This window comes from Pseudophryne corroboree, chromosome 10 (assembly GCF_028390025.1).
Source record: "Pseudophryne corroboree isolate aPseCor3 chromosome 10, aPseCor3.hap2, whole genome shotgun sequence".
Lineage (NCBI taxonomy): Eukaryota > Metazoa > Chordata > Amphibia > Anura > Myobatrachidae > Pseudophryne > Pseudophryne corroboree.
Genome location: NC_086453.1, coordinates 4,166,904 through 4,191,501, shown reverse-complemented (window position 1 = coordinate 4,191,501; position 24,598 = coordinate 4,166,904). Strand labels below are relative to the sequence as shown.

Genomic DNA, 24,598 nt, shown 5'->3' with positions numbered 1-24,598 from the left:
AACAGAGGCTTCTGTGCGATTTCCAGGAGGATTATTGCTGAGGCTGACTACGGATAGTAATGCCCAGTCGCTGACCACAGTATGGTTTATATACAGAGCAAGGACCAGCCAGCACTAACCACGCCCTCTCTTATACCCATCACCCAAATCCCCCGGGCACAGATAGAGGAGGGTAGTGGTGCCCATACATAGAAACATAGAATGTGTCGGCAGATAAGAACCACTTGGCCCATCCAGTTTGCCCCTTTTTTTTATATTATTTTTTATCTCTAACCTTATTTGATCCTTATTTCTGTGTAAGGATATCCTTATGTCTATCCCATGCATGTTTAAATTGCTCTACTGTCTTAGCCTCTACCACCTCTGATGGGAGGCTATTCCACTTGTCCACTACCCTTTCTGTGAAGTAATTTTTCCGCAAATTTCCCCTGAACCTCCCCCCCTCCAGTCACAGTGCATGTCCTCGTGTCCTATTGCTTCTCTTCATTTGGAGAATGTTTCCCTCCTGGACTTTGTTAAAACCCTTCATATATTTGAAAGTTTCTATCATGTCCCCCCTTTCCCTTCTCTGCTCCAAACTATACATATTGAGATTTCTTAGTCTTTCTGGGTATGTTTTGTGATGTAGGCCATGCACCATTTCTCTGACGTCCTAAGTGGATGCTGGGACTCCGTAAGGACCATGGGGAATAGCGGCTCCGCAGGAGACTGGGCACAACTAAAGAAAGCTTTAGGACTACCTGGTGTGCACTGGCTCCTCCCACTATGACCCTCCTCCAGACCTCAGTTAGAATCTTGTGCCCGGCTGAGCTGGATGCACACTAGGGGCTCTCCTGAGCTCCTAGAAAGAAAGTATATTTTAGGTTTTTTATTTTACAGTGAGATCTGCTGGCAACAGACTCACTGCAGCGAGGGACTAAGGGGAGAAGAAGCGAACCTACCTAACTGGTGGTAGCTTGGGCTTCTTAGGCTACTGGACACCATTAGCTCCAGAGGGATCGACCACAGGACCCGACCTCGATGTTCGGTCCCGGAGCCGCTCCGCCGGCCCTATTACAGAGCCAGAAGCAAGAAGTGTTCCGGAAAATCGGCGGCAGAAGACTTCTGTCTTCAACAAGGTAGCGCACAGCACTGCAGCTGTGCACCATTGCTCCTCATGCACACCTCACACTCCGGTCACTGATGGGTGCAGGGCGCTGGGGGGGGGGCGCCCTGAGGGCAATGTAATACACCTTGGCTGGTAAATCATCACAATATATAGTCCCCAGGGCTATATATGTGATAAATTACCCCTGCCAGAATCCATGAAAAAAGCGGGAGAAAAGTCAGCCGAAAAGGGGGCGGGGCTATCTCCCTCTGCACACTGGCGCCATTTTTTCTTCACAGTGCAGCTGGTAGACAGCTCCCCAGGCTCTCCCCTGTAGTTTTCAGGCTCAAAGGGTTAAAAAGAGAGGGGGGGGGGGCCACTAAATTTAGGCGCAATATGTGTATACAAGCAGCTATTGGGGAAAAAATCACTCAGTTATAGTGTTAATCCCTGCATTATATAGCGCTCTGGTGTGTGCTGGCATACTCTCTCTCTGTCTCCCCAAAGGACTTTGTGGGGTCCTGTCCTCGGTCAGAGCATTCCCTGTGTGTGTGCGGTGTGTCGGTACGGCTGTGTCGACATGTTGGATGAGGAAGGTTACGTGGAGGCGGAGCAGAGGCCGATAAATGGGATGTCGCCCCCTGTGGGGCCGACACCAGAGTGGATGGATAGGTGGAAGGTATAAACCGACAATGTCAACTCCTTACATAAAAGGCTGGATGACGTAACAGCTGTGGGACAGCCGGCTTCTCATCCCGCGCCTGCCCAGGCGTCTCAAAGGCCATCAGGGGCTCAAAAAACGCCCGTTACCTCAGATGGCAGACACAGATGTCGGCACGGAGTCTGACTCCAGTGTCGACGAGGTTGAGACATATACACAATCCACTAGGAACATCCCTTGCATGATCTCGGCAATGAAAAATGTGTTACACATTTCTGACATGAACCCAAGTACCACATAAAAGGGGTTTTATGTTTGGGGAGAAAAAGCAGGCAGTGTTTTGTTCCCCCATCAGATGAGTGAATGAAGTGTGTGAAGAAGCGTGGGTTCCCCCGATAAGAAACTGGTAATTTCTAAAAAGTTACTGATGGCGTACCCTTTCCCGCCAGAGGATAGGTCACGTTGGGAGATATCCCCTAGGGTGTTTAAGGCGCTCACACGTTTGTCAAAAAAGGTGGCACTGCCGTCTGGGGATACGGCCACTTTGAAGGAGCCTGCTGATAAAAAGCAGGAGGCTATCCTGAAGTCTGTATTTACACACTCAGGTACTATACTGAGACCTGCATTTGCCTCAGCATAAATAGTGCTGCTGCAGCGTGGTCTAATACCCTGTCAGATAATATTAATACCCTAGACAGGGATAATAGTTTGCTAACATAGGCCCTCATTCCGAGTTGATCGCTCGCAAGGCGATTTTAGCAGAGTTACACACGCTAAGCCGCCGCCTACTGGGAGTGAATCTTAGCTTCTTAAAATTGCGACCGATGTATTCGCAATATTGCGATTACTAACTACTTAGCAGTTTCAGAGTAGCTTCAGACTTACTCTGCCTGTGCGATCAGTTCAGTGCTTGTCGTTCCTGGTTTGACATCACAAACACACCCAGCGTTCGCCCAGACACTCCCCCGTTTCCCCGGCCACTCCTGCGTTTTTTCCGGAAACGGTAGCGTTTTTTCCCGCACGCCCATAAAACGGCCTGTTTCCGCCCAGTAACACCCATTTCCTGTCAATCACATTACGATCGCCGGAGCGAAGAAAAAGCCGTGAGTAAAAATACTATCTCCATTGTAAAATTACTTGGCGCAGTCGCAGTGCGAATATTGCGCATGCGTACTAAGCGGAATTTCACTGCGATGCGATGAAAAATACCGAGCGATCAACTCGGAATGAGGGCCATAGAGCATATTAAAGACGTCGTCTTATATGAAGGATGCACAGAGGGATATTTGCCGGCTGGCATCTAGAATTAATGCAATGTCCATTCTGCCAGGAGGGTATTAGAAACCCGGCAGTGGACAGGTGCTGCTGCCTATAAAAGGCACATGGAGATTCTGCCTTATAAGGGTGAGGAATTGTTTGGGGATGGTCTCTGGGACCTCGTATCCACAGCAACAGCTCGGAAGAAAATTTTTTACCTCAGGTTTCCTCACGGCCTAAGAAAGCACCGTATTTTCAGGTACAGTCCTTTCGGCTTCAGAAAAGCAAGCGGGTCAAAGGCGCTTCCTTTCTGCACAGAGACAAGGGAAGAAGGAAAAAGCTGCACCAGACAGCCAGTTCCCAGGATCAAAAATCTTCCCCCGCTTCCTCTGAGTCCACCGCATGACACTGGGGCTCCACAGGTGGAGACAGGTGCGGTGGGGGCGCGTCTCGGGAACTTCAGGGACCAGTGGGCTTGCCCACAGGTGGATCCCTAGGTTCTGCAAGTAGTATCACAGGGATACAGGCTGGAGTTCGAGGCGACTCCCCCTCGCCGTTACTTCACATCAGCCTTGCCTGCTGCCCTCGGAGAAAGGGAGGTAGTACTGGCGGCAATTCACAAGCTGTACTTCCAGCAGGTGAAATCAAGGTACCCCTCCTTCAACAAGGACGGGGTTACTATTCCAGAATGTTGTGGTACCGAAACCAGACGGTTCGGTGAGACCCATTCTAAAATTGAAATCCTTGAACACTTATATACGAAGGTTCAAGTTCAAAATGGAATCGCTCAGGGCGATTATTGCAAGCCTGGAGAATTTCATGGTATCACTGGACATCAAGGATGCTTACCTACATGTCCCTATTTACCCTCTTCACCAGGAGTACCTCAAAATTGTGGTACAAGATTGTCATTACCAATTCCAGACGTTGCCGTTGGTCTGTCCCCGGCACCGAGGGTATTTACCAAGGTAATGGCCGAAATAATTATCCCGTACTTGGACGATCTCCTTATAAAGGCGAGGTCCAGGGAGCAGTTGTTCGTTGGAGTAGCACTATCTCGGGAAGTGCTACAACAGCACGGCTGGATTCTGAATATTCCCAAGTCGCAGCTGGTTCCAACGACGCGTCTACTGTTCCTGGGTATGGTTCTGGACACAGAACAGGATAAAAAGGGTTTCTCCCGGAGGAGAAGTCCAAGGAGTTGTCGTCTCTAGACAGAGACCTCCTAATACAAATACAGGTGTCGGTGCATCAATGCACGCGAGCCCTGGGAAGGATGGTAGCTTCTTACGAAGAAATTCCATTCGCCAGGTCCCATGCAAGGATCTTCCAGTGGGATCTGTTGGACAAGTGGTCTGGGTCGCATCTTCAGATGCATCGGCGGATAACCCTGTCTCCAAGGGCCAGGGTGTCGCTGTTGTGGTGGCTGCAGAGTACTCATCTTCTAGGGGGCCGCAGATTCGGCATACAGGACTGGGTCCTGGTGACCACAGATGCCAGCCTTCGAGGCTGGGGGGCAGTCACACAGGGAAGAAACTTCCAAGGACTATGGAAAAGTCAGGAGACTTCCCTACACATAAATATTCTGGAACTAAGGGCCATTTACAATGCCCTAAGTCAGGCTAGACCCCTGCTTCAACACCGGCCGGTGCTGATCCAGTCAGACAAGACAGGGCGGCACAAGAAGCAGGATGGCGATGGCAGAAGCCACAAGGATTCTCCGATGGGCGGAAAATCATGTGTTAGCACTGTCAGCAGTGTTCATTCCCGGAGTGGACAACTGGGAAGCAGACTTTCTCAGCAGGCACGGCCTCCACCCGGGAGAGTGGAGACTTCATCCAGAAGTCTTCCAAATGATTGTACACCATTGGGAAAGGCCACAGGTGGACATGATGGCGTCCCGCCTCAACAAAAAGCTACAAAGATATTGCGCCAGGTCAAGGGACCCTCAGGCGATAGCTGTGGACGCTCTGGTAACACCGTGGGTGTACCAGTCGGTGTATGTGTTCCCTTCTTTGCCTCTCTTACCCAGGGTAATGAGAATAATAAGAAGGAGAGGAGTAAGAACGATACTCATTGTTCCGGGTTGGCCAAGAAGAGCTTGGTACCCAGAACTCCAAGAAATGATCTCAGAGGACCCGTGGCCTCTGCCGCTCAGACACGACCTGCTGCAGCAGGGGGCCTGTCTGTTCCAAGACGTACCGCGGCTGCGTTTGACGGCATGGCGGTTGTACGCCGGATCCTGAAGGAAAAGGGCATTCCGGAGGAAGTTATCCCTACGCTAATTAAAGCTAGGAAAGAAGTGAACGCAAACCATTATCACCGCATATGGCGGAAATATGTTACGTGCTGTGAGGCCAGGAAGGCCCCAAAGGAGGAATTTCAGCTAGGTCGATTTCTGCACTTCCTACAGTCAGGGGTGACTATGGGCCTAAAATTGGGTTCCATTAAGGTCCAGATTTCGACTCTATCGATTTTCTTCCAAAATAGAGCTGGCTTCACTGCCTGAAGTTCAGACTTTTGTTAAGGCAGTGCTGCATATTCAGCCCCCGTTTGTGCCTCCAGTGGCACCGTGGGATCTCAACGTGGTGTTGGATTTCCTGAAGTCGCATTGGGTTGAGCCACTTAAATCCGTGGAGCTACAATACCTCACGTGGAAAGTGGTCATGCTGTTGGCCTTGACGTCGGCCAGGCGTGTGTCAGAATTGGCGGCTTTGTCATGCAAAAGCCCTGATCTGATTTTTTGTATGGATAAGGCGGAATTGAGGACTCGTTCCCAATTCCTTCCTAAGGTGGTATCAGTTTTTCATGTGAACCAACCTATTGTGGTGCCTGCGGCTACTTGGGACTTGGAGGATTCCAAGTTACTGGACGTAGTCAGGGCCCTGAAAAGTATATGTTTCCAGGACGGCTGGAGTCAGGAAAACTGACTCGCTATTTATCCTGTATGCACCCAACAAGCTGGGTGCTCCTGCTTCTAAGCAGACTATTGCTCGCTGGATCTGTAGCATGATTCAACTTGCACGTTCTGCGGCTGGACTGCCGCACCCTAAATCTGTAAAAGCCCATTCCACGAGGAAAGTGGGCTCTTCTTGGGCGGCTGCCCGAGGGGTCTCGGCTTTACAAAATTGCCGAGCTGTTACTTGGTCGGGTTCAAACATTTTTGCAAGAGTCTACAAGTTTGATACCCTGGCTGAGGAGGACCTAGAGTTTGCTCATTCGGTGCTGCAGAGTCATCCGCACTCTCCCGCCCGTTTGGGAGCTTTGGTATAATCCCCATGGTCCTTACGGAGTCTCAGCATCCACTTAGGACGTTAGAGAAAATAAGATTTTACTCACCGGTAAATCTATTTCTCGTAGTCCGTAGTGGATGCTGGGCGCCCATCCCAGGTGCGGATTGTCTGCAATACTTGTTTATAGTTATTGCCTAACTAAAGGGTTATTGTTGAGCCATCTGTTGAGAGGCTCAGTTATATTTCATACTGTTAACTGGGTATAGTATCACGAGTTATACTGTGTGATTGGTGTGGCTGGTATGAGTCTTACCCGGGATTCAAAATCCTTCCTTATTGTGTCAGCTCTTCCGGGCACAGTATCCTAACTGAGGTCTGGAGGAGGGTCATAGTGGGAGGAGCCAGTGCACACCAGGTAGTCCTAAAGCTTTCTTTAGTTGTGCCCAGTCTCCTGCGGAGCCGCTATTCCCCATGGTCCTTACGGAGTTCCAGCATCCACTACGGACTACGAGGAATAGATTTACCGGTGAGTAAAATCTTATTTTTAGTTGCCCTCCTTTGTACAGTTTCTAATGTATTAATATCCTTTTGAAGATATGGCCTCCAGAACTGAATACAGTATTCTAGATGAGGCCGTACCAATGACCTATACAGTGGCATTATTACTTCTTTCTTTCTGCTACATTCATGCAGAACAAGAGCCGGTGATCCTACAGGAAGCGAGGGTGCTCCTTGTCCCCATGTCTGCTGTATACCGGAAGCGTTAGAAAGAATTCATTGTATCCGCTGAATCCAGGGCAGGAAAATCTGGTAAGGGCTCCGCTGCAATTTACAACCCAAAAGGTAAAACATGCCCCCCTCCCCCGCGCCCCCACTGAAAAATGACAGTTAGGAGCTGATTGGCTGGTGCCATTTATCACTCACAGTGAAATGTATCACTCATTGATAAATGAGGGCAAGTGATAGGTTCAGGCTGCGATCGCAGCGTTCCGGCCTGAGGTTCTAACCATACTGGTATCATGGTGTAATATCAGCGAGACGGATGGATCATAGAACTGCGACGGCGTGATCAGATCCTATATACTGCTACCGTATTTATCCCCGGGCACTGCCCGGCTGTGGTCACAGTCACCTAGCTATGGGCCTCAGTCACGGTATCCGGACTCCAGGTCGACAACAAAAAGGTCGACACACCTTAGGTCGACATCGACAAAAGGTCGACAGGAACAATGTCGACATGGAAAAACGTCGACATGAGTTTTTCACAATTTTTTTCTTTTTTGGTACCTTTTCATACTTAACGATCCACGTGGACTAAGATTGGAATGGTAATCTGTGCCGAGCGAAGCGAAGGCACCATGCCCGAAGCATGCGAGGGGACGCGGTGCACTAATTGGGGTTCCCGGTCACTCTACGAAAAAAAGACACCAAAAAAACTCATGTCGACCTTTTTCCATGTCGACCTTTTGTCCATGTCGACCTAAGGTGTGTCGACCAATTGGCGTCGGCCTAAGGTGTGTCGACCTTTTTGTTGTCGACCTGGAGTCCCAGACCCCTCAGTCACATATGTACACTGAACTGTCTAGTGGGGCCTGCGTCATTGGACAGAGCCCCCTAAGCCGTCTGGGGTCATCGGACAGAGCCGCCTAAGCCGTCTGGGGTCATCGGACAGAGCCCCCTAAGCCGTCTGGGGTCATCGGACAGAGCCCCCTAAGCCATCTGGGGTCTTCGGACAGAGCCCCCTAAGCCGTCTGGGGTCAGGGAATGGGTGGCGATAACCCCGTTTGGGAGCGGCGAGGCCAGTGTCTGTGTCTTGCGACGCAAATTTACTGGCTATGGAGACAGCCACTGTGAGTAGCCTTAGGCGCACTCAGATGGCCGATGACGCAACCAGTGACTGCGGACACAGAACCACAATGCCAAGGGCAGAGACACAAGGCTGGCGTGTATGGTTCCCCGTCTCTACCTGGGGATAATGTATATCGTCATCAGCGATGGAGGGGGGACACTGCAAGACCCAGACCCCTCACTGTCCATCTTGTGTCCCTCCTAGTGATAAGAACGGGTGCAACTTGAGCCTCTGGAGTGTAATAGGACACCCGGCCATTATATACATATTTTTCATTAAATGACAATGCGACAGACATGTAACGCTCCGTTCTGTAGATTAAGGGCTGATTTATCACCACCATGAGGGAAGGCAGAAACGCGTTAGTACATAGGGTCCCCGTGTCACAGTGTAATACTGGACTGGATGCTGTATACAGATAGGGCGCTGCTTGTACCTGCTTCACGGGAACTGTGCCCAGATTCTGCAGGCCACCCTTGCGTGATCTCCGCTGTTTCGGACCTCCGGGTTTCTGTAACTTGCTGCGGTCGGGGTGGAACAGTCCTACGCGTTTCGTGCATCCCACATTATACCTGCGGGACAGACAATTACAGAGATAGGAGATAAGAGGAAAGCTATAATTTCATACAAATAACAGAACCACGGACGGAACGTAGAAGCAGATTCATCAATGTAATATTAGAGGCAAGGGATCCGGTATAACATCTGGTGCACAGAGATGTAATATTACAGGCGAGGGATCCGGTATAACATCCGGTGCTCAGAGATGTAATATTACAGGCGAGGGCTCCGGTATAACATCCGGTGCTCAGAGATGTAATGTTACAGGTGAGGGCTCCGGTATAACATCCGGTGCTCAGAGATGTAATATTACAGGTGAGGGATCCGGTATAACATCTGGTGCTCAGAGATGTAATATTACAGGATCCGGGCTCCGGTATAACATCCGGTGCTCAGAGAGGTTATATTACAGGCGAGGACTCCGGTATAACATCCGGTGCTCAGAGATGTAATATTACAGGCGAGGGCTCCGGTATAACATCCAGTGCTCAGAGATGTAATATTACAGGCGAGGGATCCGGTATAACATCCGGTGCTCAGAGATGTAATATTACAGGCGAGGGATCCGGTATAACATCCGGTGCTCAGAGATGTAATATTACAGGCGAGGGCTCCGGTATAACATCCGGTGCTCAGAGATGTAATATTACAGGCGAGGGATCCGATATAACATCCGGTGCTCAGAGATGTAATATTAGAGGCGAGGGATCCGATATAACATCCGGTGCTCAGAGATGTAATATTAGAGGCGAGGGATCCGGTATAACATCCGGTGCTCAGAGATGTAATATTACAGGCGAGGGATCAGGTATAACATCCGGTGCACAGAGATGTAATATTACAGGCGAGGGCTCAGGTATAACATCCGGTGCACAGAGATGTAATATTACAGGCGAGGGCTCCGGTATAACATCCGGTGCTCAGAGATGTAATATTACAGGCGAGGGATCCGGTATAACATCCGGTGCTCAGAGATGTAATATTACAGGCGAGGGATCCGGTATAACATCCGGTGCTCAGAGATGTAATATTACAGGCGAGGGCTCCGGTATAACATCCGGTGCTCAGAGATGTAATATTACAGGCGAGGGATCCGGTATAACATCCGGTGCACAGAGATGTAATATTACAGGCGAGGGATCCGGTATAACATCCGGTGCTCTGAGATGTAATATTACAGGCGAGGGCTCCGGTATAACATACGGTGCTCAGAGATGTAATATTACAGGATCCGGGCTCCGGTATAACATCCGATGCTCAGAGATGTAATATTACAGGATATGGGCTCCGGTATAACATCCGGTGCGCAGAGATGTAATATTACAGGCGAGGGATCCGGTATAACATCCGGTGCTCAGAGATGTAATATTACAGGATCCGGGCTCCGATATAACATTCGATGCTCAGAGATGTAATATTACAGGATCTGGGCTCCGGTATAACATCTGGTGCTCAGAGATGTAATATTACAGGCGAGGGATCCGGTATAAAATCTGGTGCTCAGAGATGTAATATTACAGGCGAGGGATCCGGTATAACATCCGGTGCTCAGAGATGTAATATTACAGGATCCGGGCTCCGGTATAACATCCGGTGCTCAGAGATGTAATATTACAGGATCCGGGCTCCGGTATAACATTCGGTGCTCAGAGATGTAATATTACAGGCGAGGAATCCGTATAACATCCGGTGCTCAGAGATGTAATATTACAGGCGAGGGCTCCGGTATAATATCCGGTGCTCAGAGATGTAATATTACAGGCGAGGGCTCCGGTATGACATCCGGTGCTCAGAGATGTAATATTACAGGCGAGGGATCCGGTATAACATCCGGTGCTCAGAGATGTAATATTACAGGATCCGGGTTCCGGTATAATATCCAGTGCTCAGAGATGTAATATTACAGGCGAGGGATCCGGTATAACATCCGGTGCTCAGAGATGTAATATTACAGGCGAGGGCTTCGGTAGAACATCCGGTGCTCAGAGATGTAATATTACAGGCGAGGGCTCCGGTATAACTTCCGGTGCTCAGAGATGTAATATTACAGGCGAGGGCTCCGGTATAACATCCGGTGCTCAGAGATGTAATATTACAGGATCCGGGCTCCGGTATAACAGGCGAGGGCTCAGAGATGTAATATTACAGGCGAGGGCTCCGGTATAACATCCGGTGCTCAGAGATGTAACCAGGCAGCTGAGGCTCACTCACTTCTCACCACCCACTCACATAGCTCAGTCTGACACTGGCGACTGCCTCTCCCGCCTGCCTGTACGCTATGCAAGGAGGGCACCGGAAACCTACCTCCCTGGACGCTATGCAAGGAGGACACCGGTACCCACCTTCGCGGACGCTATGCAAGATCGGCACCGGTACCCAGTCCAACTGCGCAGTTATGCTAGATGGGCACCCACCTCCCTGTATGCTATGCTGCTGGGTGGGCACCGGGGCTCCCCGTACACTATTCTGGGTGGGCAGCGGGGCTCCCGCCTCCCCGTACACTATGCTGGGTGGGCACCGGGGCTCCCGCCTCCCCGTACACTATGCTGGGTGGGCACCGGGGCTCCCGCCTCCCCGTACACTATGCTGGGTGGGCCCCGGGGCTCCCGTCTCCCCATACACTATGCTGGGTGGGCACCAGGCTCTTGCCTCCCTGTATTGTATGCTGGGTGGGCACCGGGCTCCCGCCTCCCTGTATTGTATGCTGGGTGGGCACTGGGGCTCCCGCCTCCCTGTATTGTATGCTGGGTGGGCACTTGGGCTCCCGCCTCCCTGTATTGTATGCTGGGTGGGCACCGGGCTCCCGCCTCCCTGTATTGTATGCTGGGTGGGCACTGGGGCTCCCGCCTCCCTGTATTGTATGCTGGGTGGGCACTTGGGCTCCCGCCTCCCTGTATTGTATGCTGGGTGGGCACCGGGCTCCAGCCTCCCTGTATGGTATGCTGAGTGGGCACTGGGGCTCCCGCCTCCCTGTATGGTATGCTGGGTGGGCACCAGGCTCCCGCCTCCCCGTATGCTGAGCGGGCACCGGGCTCCCACCTCCCTGTATGGTATGCTGAGCGGGCACCGGGCTCCTGCCTCCCCTTATGCTGAGCGGGCACCGGGCTCCCACCTCCCTGTATGGTATGCTGAGCGGGCACCGGGCTCCCGCCTCCCTGTATGGTATGCTGGGTGGGCACCGGGCTCCTGCCTCCCCTTATGCTGGGCGGGCACCGGGCTCCCTGTATGGTATGCTGAGCGGGCACCGGGCTCCCGCCTCCCTGTATGGTATGCTGGGTGGGCACCGGGCTCCCGCCTCCCTGTATGGTATGCTGGGTGGGCACCGGGCTCCTGCATCCCCTTATGCTGGGCGAGCACAGGGCTCCCTGTATGGTATGCTGAGCGGGCACCGGGCTCCCGCCTCCCTGTATGGTATGCTGGGTGGGCACCGGGCTCCCGCCTCCCTGTATGGTATGCTGGGTGGGCACCGGGCTCCCGCCTCCCCGTATGCTGAGCGGGCACCGGGCTCCCACCTCCCTGTATGGTATGCTGAGCGGGCACCGGGCTCCCGCCTCCCTGTATGGTATGCTGGGTGGGCACCGGGCTCCTGCCTCCCCTTATGCTGGGCGGGCACCGGGCTCCCGCCTCCCTGTATGGTATGCTGAGCGGCAACAGGCTCCCGCCTCCCTGTATGGTATGCTGGGTGGGCACCGGGCTCCTGCCTCCCCGTATGCTGAGCGGGCACCGGGCTCCCACCTCCCTGTATGGTATGCTGGGTGGGCACCGGGCTCCCGCCTCCCTGTATGGTATGCTGGGTGGGCACCGGGCTCCCGCCTCCCTGTATGGTATGCTGGGTGGGCACCGGGCTCCCGCCTCCCCGTATGCTGAGCGGGCACCGGGCTCCCACCTCCCTGTATGGTATGCTGAGCGGGCACCGGGCTCCCGCCTCCCTGTATGGTATGCTGGGTGGGCACCGGGCTCCTGCCTCCCCTTATGCTGGGCGGGCACCGGGCTCCCGCCTCCCTGTATGGTATGCTGGGTGGGCACCGGGCTCCTGCCTCCCCATATGCTGAGCGGGCACCGGGCTCCCACCTCCCTGTATGGTATGCTGGGTGGGCACCGGGCTCCCGCCTCCCTGTATGGTATGCTGGGTGGGCACCAGGCTCCCGCTTTCCTGTATGGTATGCTGAGCGGGCACCGGGCTCCCGCCTCCCTGTATGGTATGCTGGGTGGGCACCGGGCTCCCGCCTCCCTGTATGGTATGCTGGGTGGGCACCGGGCTCCCACTTTCCTGTATGGTATGCTGGGTGGGCACCGGGCTCCCGCCTCCCTGTATGGTATGCTGGGTGGGCACCGTGCTCCCACTTTCCTGTATGGTATGCTGGGTGGGCACCGGGCTCCCACTTTCCTGTATGGTATGCTGGGTGGGCACCGGGCTCCCACTTTCCTGTATGGTATGCTGGGTGGGCACCGGGCTCCCGCCTCCCTGTATGCTGAGCGGGCTGAGGCAGAATCTACTGAATTAATGACATTCACTATTAAACCCCGTTGTGTGTTATTGTGTCAACCAATAAACAGAAATCATTGTCAGATACTGGAGGTAGGTACTGATCTTCTTATAGTGACTATCGGTCACTTACTCTTAGCATCCTGTGCAGGGTAAATATTGGCTGCTTCATTTCTACACTGCAATTTACATTTCAGTATGTACACCCCCCACCCAAATCTGTCTCTGCACGTTACATCTGCCCCACCTGCAGCATAACATCATTTATTAACAACTCTGAATAACCCCTTTAGTACAATTCATTACGTTCCACCTCTACGGGGCAAATCGCTGATAACGTATTTCCTAATACCCAGTAACAAACTACTGCACTTTGGGGTCTATTCAGAGCTGTTAGCAAACCCAAAAATTTAGCAACTGGGAAAATAGGATTTTAATACCTACCGGTAAATCCTTTTCTCCTAGTCCGTAGAGGATGCTGGGGACTCCAAAAGAACCATGGGGTATAGACGGGATCCGCAGGAGCTTGGGCACACTAAAAAGACTTTGACTGGGTGTGAACTGGCTCCTCCCTCTATGCCCCTCCTCCAGACCTCGGTTATAGGAACTGTGCCCAGGAGAGACGGACATTTCGAGAAAAGGATTTTTGTTAAACTAAAGGGCAAGAAACATACCAGCCCACACCACAACCGGAGTATCAGGAAACCAGATAACAGTATGAACTAACAACAGCAACAAGCTGAATATAACCGATACACAACCCACGTGTAACCGAAAATAACCAGTAACAATACAACTGCAAGTAACAGTACGTACTGGGATGGGCGCCCAGCATCCTCTACGGACTAGGAGAAAAGGATTTACCGGTAAGTATTAAAATCCTATTTTCTCTTACGTCCTAGAGGATGCTGGGGACTCCAAAAGGACCATGGGGATTATACCAAAGCTCCAGAGTGGGCGGGAGAGTGCAGATGACTCTGCAGCACCGACTGAGCAAACATGAGGTCCTCCTCAGCCAGGGTATCAAACTTATAGAACTTAGCAAAAGTGTTTGAACCCGACCACGTAGCTGCTCGGCAAAGTTGCAGTGCCGAGACCCCTCGGGCAGCCGGCCAAGATGAGCCCACCTTCCTGATAGAATGGGCCTTTACTGACTTCGGCAACGGTAGCCCAGCCGAAGAATGAGCGTGCTGAATCGTATTACAAATCCAGCGTGCAATAGTTTGCTTGGAAGCAGGATTTCCAATCTTGTTGGAAGCATACAGGACAAACAGAGCCTCTGTCTTTCTAGTAAGAGCCGTTCTGGCGACATAAATTTTCAAAGCTCTTACAACATCAAGATATTTCGGGACCGCCACAGCATCCGTAGCCACAGGTACAACAATAGGTTGATTTATGTGAAACGAAGAAACCACCTTCGGCAGAAATTGTTGACGAGTCCTCAATTCCGCTCTGTCCGAATAAAAAATCAAATATGGGCTCTTGTGAGACAAAGCCGCCAACTCAGACACTCGCCTGGCAGACGCCAAGGCCAAAAGCATGACCACTTTCCAAGTGAGAAACTCAACCTTACGCAAAGGTTCTAACCAGTGAGACATAAGAAACTGCAACACCACTTCAAGATTCCACGGCGCCACAGGCGGCACACATGGAGGATGGATATGCAGCACTCCCTTCACGAAAGTCTGAACGTCAGGAAGGACGGCCAATTCCCTTTGAAAGAAAATAGATAAAGCCGAAATCTGCACTTTGATGGAACCCAATTTCAGGACTGCATCCACGCCTGCCTGCAAAAAATGGAGGAAACGACCCAAGTGAAACTCCTCCGCAGGAGCTGATTTGGTTTCACACCACGACACGTATTTTCTCCAAATACGGTGATAATGTTTCGCCGTGACATCCTTCCTAGCCTTAAGGAGAGTGGGGATGACTTCCCCGGGAATACCCTTCCGAGCTAAAATCTGGCGTTCAACTTCCACGCCGTCAAACGCAGCCGCGGTAAGTCCGGAAACATGCAGGGACGCTGCAGTAACAGGTCCTCTCTTAGAGGAAGCGGCCAGGGATCTTCCACTAGTAATTCCTGAAGATCCGGATACCCTCCGTGGCCAATCTGGAGCGACGAGTATTGCCTGAACCCTTGTTCGTCTTGCGATCGTCAGCACCTTTGGAATGAGAGGAAGCGGAAGGAACACATACACCGACTGAAACACCCACAGAGTTAAAATGGCGTCCACCGCAAAGGCTAGGGGGTCGCTTGACCTGGAACAATACTAGTTTCTTGTTGAGGCGAGACGCCATCATGTCTATAGGAGGAATTCCCCAACGCCTTGTCACTTCTGCAAATACCTCTTGATGAAGAGCCCACTCTCCTGGATGGAGATCGTGTCTGCTGAGGAAGTCTGCTTTCCAGTTGTCCACACTCCACACCCGGGAGGAAGACTGCTGACAGAGCGCTCACGTGCTGTTCCGCCCAGCGAAGGATTCTTGTGGCCTACGCCATTGCCGCCCTGCTCCTTGTTCCGCCTTGGCGGTTTACGTACGCCACCGCTGTGATGTTGTCCGACTGGATCAGGACAGGAAGACCCTGAAGAAAACTCTTCGCTTGCAGGAGGCCGTTGTAAATGGCTCTTAACTCGAGAACATTTATGTGGAGAGAAGATTCCTGGCTTGACCATTTTCCCTGGAAACTTCTTCCCTGTGCGACTGCGCCCCAGCCTCGGAGACTTGCATCTGTGGTCAGCAGGACCCAGTCCTGGATTCCGAAACGGCATCCCTCTAGAAGGTGAGAGCCTTGCAGCCACCACAGGAGAGAGATCCTGGCCCTGGAAGATAGACTTATTTTCCGGTGCATGTGCAGGTGAGACCCGGACCATTTGTTTAGCAGATCCCACTGAAACACCCGGGTATGAAACCTGCCAAATGGAATGGCTTCGTAAGCCGCAACCATCTTCCCTAGCACTCGAGTGCATTGATGAATCGACACTCTTGCCGGTCTCAGTAGCTCCTTGGCCATGGTCTGTATTTCTAGAGCTTTGTCCTCCGGAAGAAACACTCTCTGAAGCTTTGTGTCTAGGATCATGCCCAGGAAGGGCAGCCGAGTCGTCGGAATTAACTGAGACTTTGGCAAATTTAAAATCCAACCGTGATGTTGCAGAACCGTCAGGGAGAGTTCCACATTCTTTAACAATTGTTCCTGTGACCTCACCTTTATCAGGAGATCGTCCATGTATGGGATAATTGTGACCCCTCGCTTGCGAAGGAGTACCATCATTTCTGCCATAACCTTGGTGAAAACCCTCGGGGCCGTGGAAAGCCCAAACGGCAACGTCTGAAATTGGTAATGACAATCCTGCACCGCAAATCTCAGGAAGGCCTGATGCAGAGGATATATCGGGACGTGTAATAGGCATCCTTTATGTCGACTGACGCCATAAAATTCCCCCCCTTCTAGGCTGGAGATCACAGCTCGAAGAGATTCCATCTTGTACTTGAAAGTTTTCAAGTATGGATTGAGGGATTTTAGGTTCAGAATCGGTCTGACTGAACCGTCCGGCTTCGGTACGACAAAGAGGCTCAAATAGAACCCTTCCCCCCGTTGGGACGGGGGAACGGGAACAATGACCCTCTGTTGACTCAACTTTTGTATCGCAGCATTTACTACTTCTCTTTCTGGAAGAGAAACTGGCAAGGCCGATATGAAAAAGCGGCGGGGGGGAGGGGGGGGGGGGGGCGGCGCATCTCCTGAAACTCCAGCTTGTACCCTTGGGACACTATGTCTAAGACCCAAGGATCCAGGGCTGATTGAAGATTCGGAGACGGCCCCCCACCAGCACGGACTCCCGCAGGGGAGCCCCAGCGTCATGCGGTGGACTTGGTAGAGGCGGGGGAGGACTTTTGTTCCTGGGTGCCTGATCCTGCAGGCGACTTCTTTCCCCTTCCTCTACCCTTTGAAGCGAGGAAGGACGAGCCCCTACCTCGCTTGTATTTATTAGGTCGAAAGGACTGCATCTGATAATGGGGCGCCTTTTTCTGTTGTGCGGGAACATAAGGAAGAAAAGATGACTTACCCGCATTCGCGGTAGACACCAGGTCAGCCAGGCCGTCACCAAACAAGACACTACCTTTGAAGGGGAGAGCTTCCATATTTTTCTTGGAGTCGGCATCAGCATTCCATTGATGGATCCACAGCGCCCTCCTGGCCGAGACCGCCATGGCATTGGCTCTTGATCCCAAGAGGCCACATCTCTCGCCGCATCCTTTAGGTAATCTGCAGCGTCCTTGACATAACCAAGAGTCAAAAGAATATTTTCTTTATCAAGGGTATCCATATCAGAAGCCAAATTATCAGCCCATTTAGCAATAGCACTACTCACCCATACCGACGCCACAGCAGGTCTGAGCAATGCACCAGTATTAACGAAAATGGCCTTCAAAGACGTCTCCAGCTTGCGATCCGCCGGATCCTTGAGAGCAGCAGTGTCAGGGGATGGAAGCGCCACCTTCTTGGACAAACGGGATAGAGCTTTGTCCACATTGGGAGACGATTCCCATTTTTCCCTGTCATCAGAGGGGAAAGATTAGCCATAAAAAGTCTCTTGGGAATCTAACACCTCTTGTCCGGCGACTCCCAAGCCTTTTCACAAAGAGCGTTCATTTCATGAGAGGGGGAAACTTCACCTCAGGTCTTTTCCCTTTAAATAAGCAAACCCTTGTGTCCTGAACAGCAGGTTCGTCAGAGAGACGTAAAACATCTTTAATAGCCACAATCATGTAGTGAATACTCTTAACTACCCTTGGGTGTAAAGTAGCCTCATTAAAATCGACATCGGAATCCGATTCCGTGTCGGCATCTGTATCTACCATCTGGGTAAATGAACGTTTTTGTGACCCTGAGGGGTCTGCACCTGAGCCAAAGCATCTTCCATGGATTTTCTCCATGTAAGAGTCTGAGAATCAGATTTATCCAACCTCTTAGACAATAAAGCCACATTAGCATTACGTGTACTTAACATAGCAACCCAATCAGCAGTCGGCTGTGCCGACAGAGCCATCTCCAGCCCCTTTTCTGCACCCCCAGTAACCTCCTCCGGGGAGGAACACTCAGCCTCAGACATGCCGACACGTAGTACCGACACCCCCACACTCACACTGGCCAAATAAAGGGGACAGCCTACAGGGAAGCCTGGAGAGAGAAACACAGAGGGAATATGCCAGCTCACACCCCAGCGCCTATATACTACACACAATAATATGTCAGTGGCGCTGAAATAAGAGAAGCACCAAATTATCTGTGCCCCCCCCCCCCCCCCCACCCGTTTTGCTCCCTTGTACTTGTGAGGATCATGGAGGTCCCGGGCCAGCGTCTCTGCAGCGGATGTGGAGAGAAGAAAATGGCGCAGGTGAGCTGTGCGGCTAAGCCCCGCCCCTTCCCGGCGCGCTTCAGTCCCGCTCAAATTTGAAAATTTATACTGGCGGGGGGTATTATATGCGGTGCCCGGGCACCGAATATGCCTTTAGCCAGTCTAAATAACCTCAGTAACTGCTGCCCAGGGCGCTCCCCCCAAGCACCCTGCGAGTGCCGTTGGTGATGTGTGTGGGAGCATGGAGCGCAGCGCTATCGCTGCGCTGTACCTCGTTACTGAAGTCTTCGGTTCTTCTAATACTCACCCGGCTTCTTTCTTCTGGCTTCTGTGAGGGGGGTGACGGCGCGGCTCCGGGAACAAGCAGCTAGGCGCACCAAGTGATCGAACCCCCTGGAGCTAATGGTGTCCAGTAGCCTAAGAAGCAGAGCCCTTAAACTAAGAAGTAGGTCTGACTTCTCTCTCCTCAGTCCCACGATGCAGGGAGCCTGTAGCCAGCAGTGCTCCCTGAAAATAAAAAAACCTAACAAAGTCTTTTCTAGAGAAACTCCGTAGAGCTCCCCTAGTGTGTGTCCAGTCACTCCTGGGCACAAAGTCTAACTGAGGTCTGGAGGAGGGGCATAGAGGGAGGAGCCAGTTCACACCCAGTCAAAGTCTTTTTAGTGTGCCCAAGCTCCTGCGGATCCCGTCTATACCCCATGGTCCTTTTGGAGTCCCCAGCATCCTCTAGGACGTAAGAGAAAAACCATGTGCACTGCAGGGGGGGCAGATGTAACATGTGCAGAGAGGCCTGGGTAACACCATGCTGCACTGGCACTGCAGGGGGGGGGGGGGGGGCAGATGTAACATGTGCAGAGAGAGTTAGATTTGGGTGGGGTGTGTCCAAACTGAAATCTAAATTGCAGTGTAAAAATAAAGCATCCAGCATTTACCCTGCACAGAAACAATATAACCCACCCAAATCTAACTCTCTCTGCACATGTTACATCTGTAGTACACATGGTGTTACCCAATTGCTAACTTTTTGGTTTGCTGACACCTCTGAATAACCCCCTTAGTGTGTGGAAACGGACATTGATTAAGATGCTTTATAATTAGGAGAAGCACCACAGGCGGTAGTGCTGTCCATCTATATTATAATGTGAGATTACACGTGGTCGGACCCCCCACGTCTCTCACGCCTCAGCGCTCCCTGACAACTAGAAATGGTTACATGCGCTGTACTGGCTGTGGAATTACCCCCACTATACACAGTGTTCGTGCAAATACACAATACACACAGTGTCCAGGGGCAGAACTAGCGGTGGTGCAGCTCGTGCATTGCACTGGGGCCCGCGGCGATGTGGGGGCCCGCCTTGCGTCATTGTCAGCAGTACTGGAATAAGCCAGACTGGCTCATTACGGTACACCACCATCACTGGGCAAAGAGTGAAGGACGCCACCGAGTACCGGGAGGAAGGAGAGGGGTGCTGACATCAGACACCGGTGTGCTGGCATTGGCTGGGAGGGGAATCAGTCAGCACTGCGCTGTGCGGTAGCGGAACTAGCGAGTGGTCTCCCCCCACGTCATAATCCTACAAGGCCTCACATAAAGCCATCTCCCCGCCTGCTCTATCAGAGAACGTCTCGTTCCGGGCTGTCACAGTAACACGCAGCACGGTGTAGTTTGTAGATTTGGTCTCCGCGGTGGGCACCGGGCGTCAGCTGCCGACACATAATAACCACCTCTTCTCCTGCACTTAGCTTTCACTACCAGTTGGGGCTAATTCTTCATTTTCTATAATGTTACCGATGTGTGCGCCTCCCTGCCTCCCTGTGTCAGGTACCTCCAGGTGTGCGCACAGGTAACACATCGCACACTCACTCACCTCTTCGCACACGCCATGGAACAAAACCTCTTGGAACGTTTAAATTTGTATTCAAAGTTCACCCGACCACAGAGCTCACACTTCAGTTTGGGAGGATCGTTCTCATTTTTGGATTCTTAAACACAACAAAAATACAAAGAAAAGAATGTGAATATGTAGAAGCTCGAAGGGGGGGGGGGGGGGGGGAGATGTCTGCACTGGACTATGAGACCGAGACACAACTCTGAGGCAGACTCACTAAAATCCAGGACTGCGTTTATGTAACCTGCGCGACTGTGACCTCACCATCCAGCCACACACTAACCTGCTACATACTGTGTGACTGCACTCACTCTGTGACATCACCATCCAATCACACACTAACCTGCTACATACTGTGTGACTGCACTCACTCTGTGACATCACCATCCAATCACACACTAACCTGCTACATACTGTGTGACTGCACTCACTCTGTGACATCACCATCCAGTCACACACTAACCTGCTACATAGACTGTGTGACTGCGCTGCCCTCACTCTGTGACATCACCATCCAGTCACACACTAACCTGCTACATACTGTGTGACTGCACTCACTCTGACATCACCATCCAGTCACACACTAACCTGCTACATAGACTGTGTGACTGCCCTCACTCTGTGACATCACCACCCAGTCACACACTAACCTGCTACATAGACTGTGTGACTGCGCTCACTCTGTGACATCACTGTCCAATCACACACTAACCTGCTACATAGACTGTGTGACTGCGCTGACTCTGTGACATCACCATCCAGTCACACACTAACCTGCTACATAGACTGTGTGACTGCCCTCACTCTGTGACATCACCATTCAGTCACACACTAACCTGCTACATAGACTGTGTGACTGCGCTGACTCTGTGACATCACCATCCAGTCACACACTAACCTGCTACATAGACTGTGTGACTGCACTTCCCTCACTCTGTGACATCACCATCCAGTCACACACTAACCTGCTACATAGACTGTGTGAATGCGCTCACTCTGTGACATCACCATCCAGTCACACACTAACCTGCTACATAGACTGTGTGACTGCCCTCACTCTGTGACATCACCACCCAGTCACACACTAACCTGCTACATAGACTGTGTGACTTCCCTCACTCTGTGACATCACTGTCCAATCACACACTAACCTGCTACATAGACTACGTGACTGCTCTGCCATCACTCTGTAACATCACCATCCAGTCACACACTAACCTGCTACATAGACTGTGTGACTGCGCTCACTCTGTGACATCACCATCCAATCACACACTAACCTGCTACATAGACTGTGTGACTGCACTTCCCTCATTCTGTGACATCACCATCCAGTCACACACTAACCTGCTACATAGACTGTGTGACTGCACTTCCCTCATTCTGTGACATCACCATCCAGTCACACACTAACCTGCTACATAGACTGTGTGACTGCACTTCCCTCATTCTGTGACATCACCATCCAGTCACACACTAACCTGCTACATAGACTGTGTGACTGCACTTCCCTCACTCTGTGACATCACCATCCAGTCACACACTAACCTGCTACATAGACTGTGTGACTGCTCTGCCCTCACTCTGTGACATCATCCAATCACACACTAACCTGCTACATAGACTGTGTGACTGCGCTCACTCTGTGACATCATCCAATCACACACTAACCTGCTACATAGACTGTGTGACTGCACTTCCCTCATTCTGTGACATCACCATCCAGTCACACACTAACCTGCTACATAGACTGTGTGACTGCACTTCCCTCATTCTGTGACATCACCATCCAGTCACACACTAACCTGCAACATAGACTGTGTGACTGCACTTCCCTCATTCTGTGACATCACCATCCAGTCACACACTAACCTGCTACATAGACTGTGTGACTGCACTTCCCTCATTCTGTGACATCACCATCCAGTCACACACTAACCTGCTACATAGACTGTGTGACTGCGCTCACTCTGTGATATCACCATCCAATCACACACTAACCTGCTACATAGACTGTGTGACTGCGCTGACTCTGTGACATCACCATCCAGTCACACACTAACCTGCTACATAGACTGTGTGACTGCCCTCACTCTGTGACATCACCATTCAGTCACACACTAACCTGCTACATAGACTGTGTGACTGTCCTCACTCTGTAACATCACCATCCAGTCACACACTAACCTGCTACATAGACTGTGTGACTGCGCTGACTCTGTGACATCACCATCCAGTCACACACTAACCTGCTACATAGACTGTGTGACTGCGCTGACTCTGTGACATCACCATCCAGTCACACACTAACCTGCTACATAGACTGTGTGACTGCCCTCACTCTGTGACATCACCACCCAGTCACACACTAACCTGCTACACAGACTGTGTGACTGCCCTCACTCTGTGACATCACTGTCCAATCACACACTAACCTGCTACATAGACTGTGTGACTGCCCTCACTCTGTGACATCACCATTCAGTCACACACTAACCTGCTACATAGACTGTGTGACTGTGCTGACTCTGTGACATCACCATCCAGTCACACACTAACCTGCTACATAGACTGTGTGACTGCACTTCCCTCACTCTGTGACATCACCATCCAGTCACACACTAACCTGCTACATAGACTGTGTGAATGCGCTCACTCTGTGACATCACCATCCGGTCACACACTAACCTGCTACATAGACTGTGTGACTGCCCTCACTCTGTGACATCACCACCCAGTCACACACTAACCTGCTACATAGACTGTGTGACTGCCCTCACTCTGTGACATCACCATTCAGTCACACACTAACCTGCTACATAGACTGTGTGACTGTCCTCACTCTGTAACATCACCATCCAGTCACACACTAACCTGCTACATAGACTGTGTGACTGCGCTGACTCTGTGACATCACCATCCAGTCACACACTAACCTGCTACATAGACTGTGTGACTGCGCTGACTCTGTGACATCACCATCCAGTCACACACTAACCTGCTACATAGACTGTGTGACTGCGCTGACTCTGTGACATCACCATCCAGTCACACACTAACCTGCTACATAGACTGTGTGACTGCACTTCCCTCACTCTGTGACATCACCATCCAGTCACACACTAACCTGCTACATAGACTGTGTGAATGCGCTCACTCTGTAACATCACCATCCGGTCACACACTAACCTGCTACATAGACTGTGTGACTGCCCTCACTCTGTGACATCACCACCCAGTCACACACTAACCTGCTACACAGACTGTGTGACTGCCCTCACTCTGTGACATCACTGTCCAATCACACACTAACCTGCTACATAGACTGTGTGACTGCGCTGACTCTGTGACATCACCATCCAGTCACACACTAACCTGCTACATAGACTGTGTGACTGCGCTGACTCTGTGACATCACCATCCAGTCACACACTAACCTGCTACATAGACTGTGTGACTGCCCTCACTCTGTGACATCACCATTCAGTCACACACTAACCTGCTACATAGACTGTGTGACTGTCCTCACTCTGTAACATCACCATCCAGTCACACACTAACCTGCTACATAGACTGTGTGACTGCGCTGACTCTGTGACATCACCATCCAGTCACACACTAACCTGCTACATAGACTGTGTGACTGCGCTGACTCTGTGACATCACCATCCAGTCACACACTAACCTGCTACATAGACTGTGTGACTGCACTTCTCTCACTCTGTGACATCACCATCCATTCACACACTAACCTGCTACATAGACTGTGTGACTGCGCTGCCCTCACTCTGTGACATCACCATCCAGTCACACACTAACCTGCTACATACTGTGTGACTGCACTCACTCTGTGACATCACCATCCAGTCACACACTAACCTGCTACATAGACTGTGTGACTGCCCTCACTCTGTGACATCACCACCCAGTCACACACTAACCTGCTACATAGACTGTGTGACTGCGCTCACTCTGTGACATCACTGTCCAATCACACACTAACCTGCTACATAGATTGTGTGACTGCGCTGACTCTGTGACATCACCATCCAGTCACACACTAACCTGCTACATAGACTGTGTGACTGCCCTCACTCTGTGACATCACCATTCAGTCACACACTAACCTGCTACATAGACTGTGTGACTGCGCTGACTCTGTGACATCACCATCCAGTCACACACTAACCTGCTACATAGACTGTGTGACTGCGC

At 51.5% G+C, this 24,598-nt stretch overlaps 2 protein-coding genes across 6 annotated transcripts in view; both read right to left on the bottom strand.

The window, feature by feature from the left end:
* ERMAP (erythroblast membrane associated protein (Scianna blood group)) overlaps window positions 1–24,598 on the bottom strand; it is a 633,995-nt gene that overhangs the window by 416,933 nt on the left and 192,464 nt on the right. The gene's annotated exons all lie outside the window — the stretch shown is intronic.
* Window positions 1–24,598, bottom strand: part of PHC2 (polyhomeotic homolog 2) — a 213,943-nt gene that overhangs the window by 10,970 nt on the left and 178,375 nt on the right. For all 4 annotated transcript variants that reach the window (XM_063942027.1, XM_063942026.1, XM_063942028.1 and 1 more), the window contains 2 exons: window positions 20,363–20,477; window positions 8,524–8,659 (listed from right to left, as the gene is read on the bottom strand). In XM_063942027.1, coding sequence (XP_063798097.1) covers window positions 8,524–8,659; window positions 20,363–20,477 — 251 coding nt within the window. The remainder of the gene's footprint in view (window positions 1–8,523; window positions 8,660–20,362; window positions 20,478–24,598) is intronic.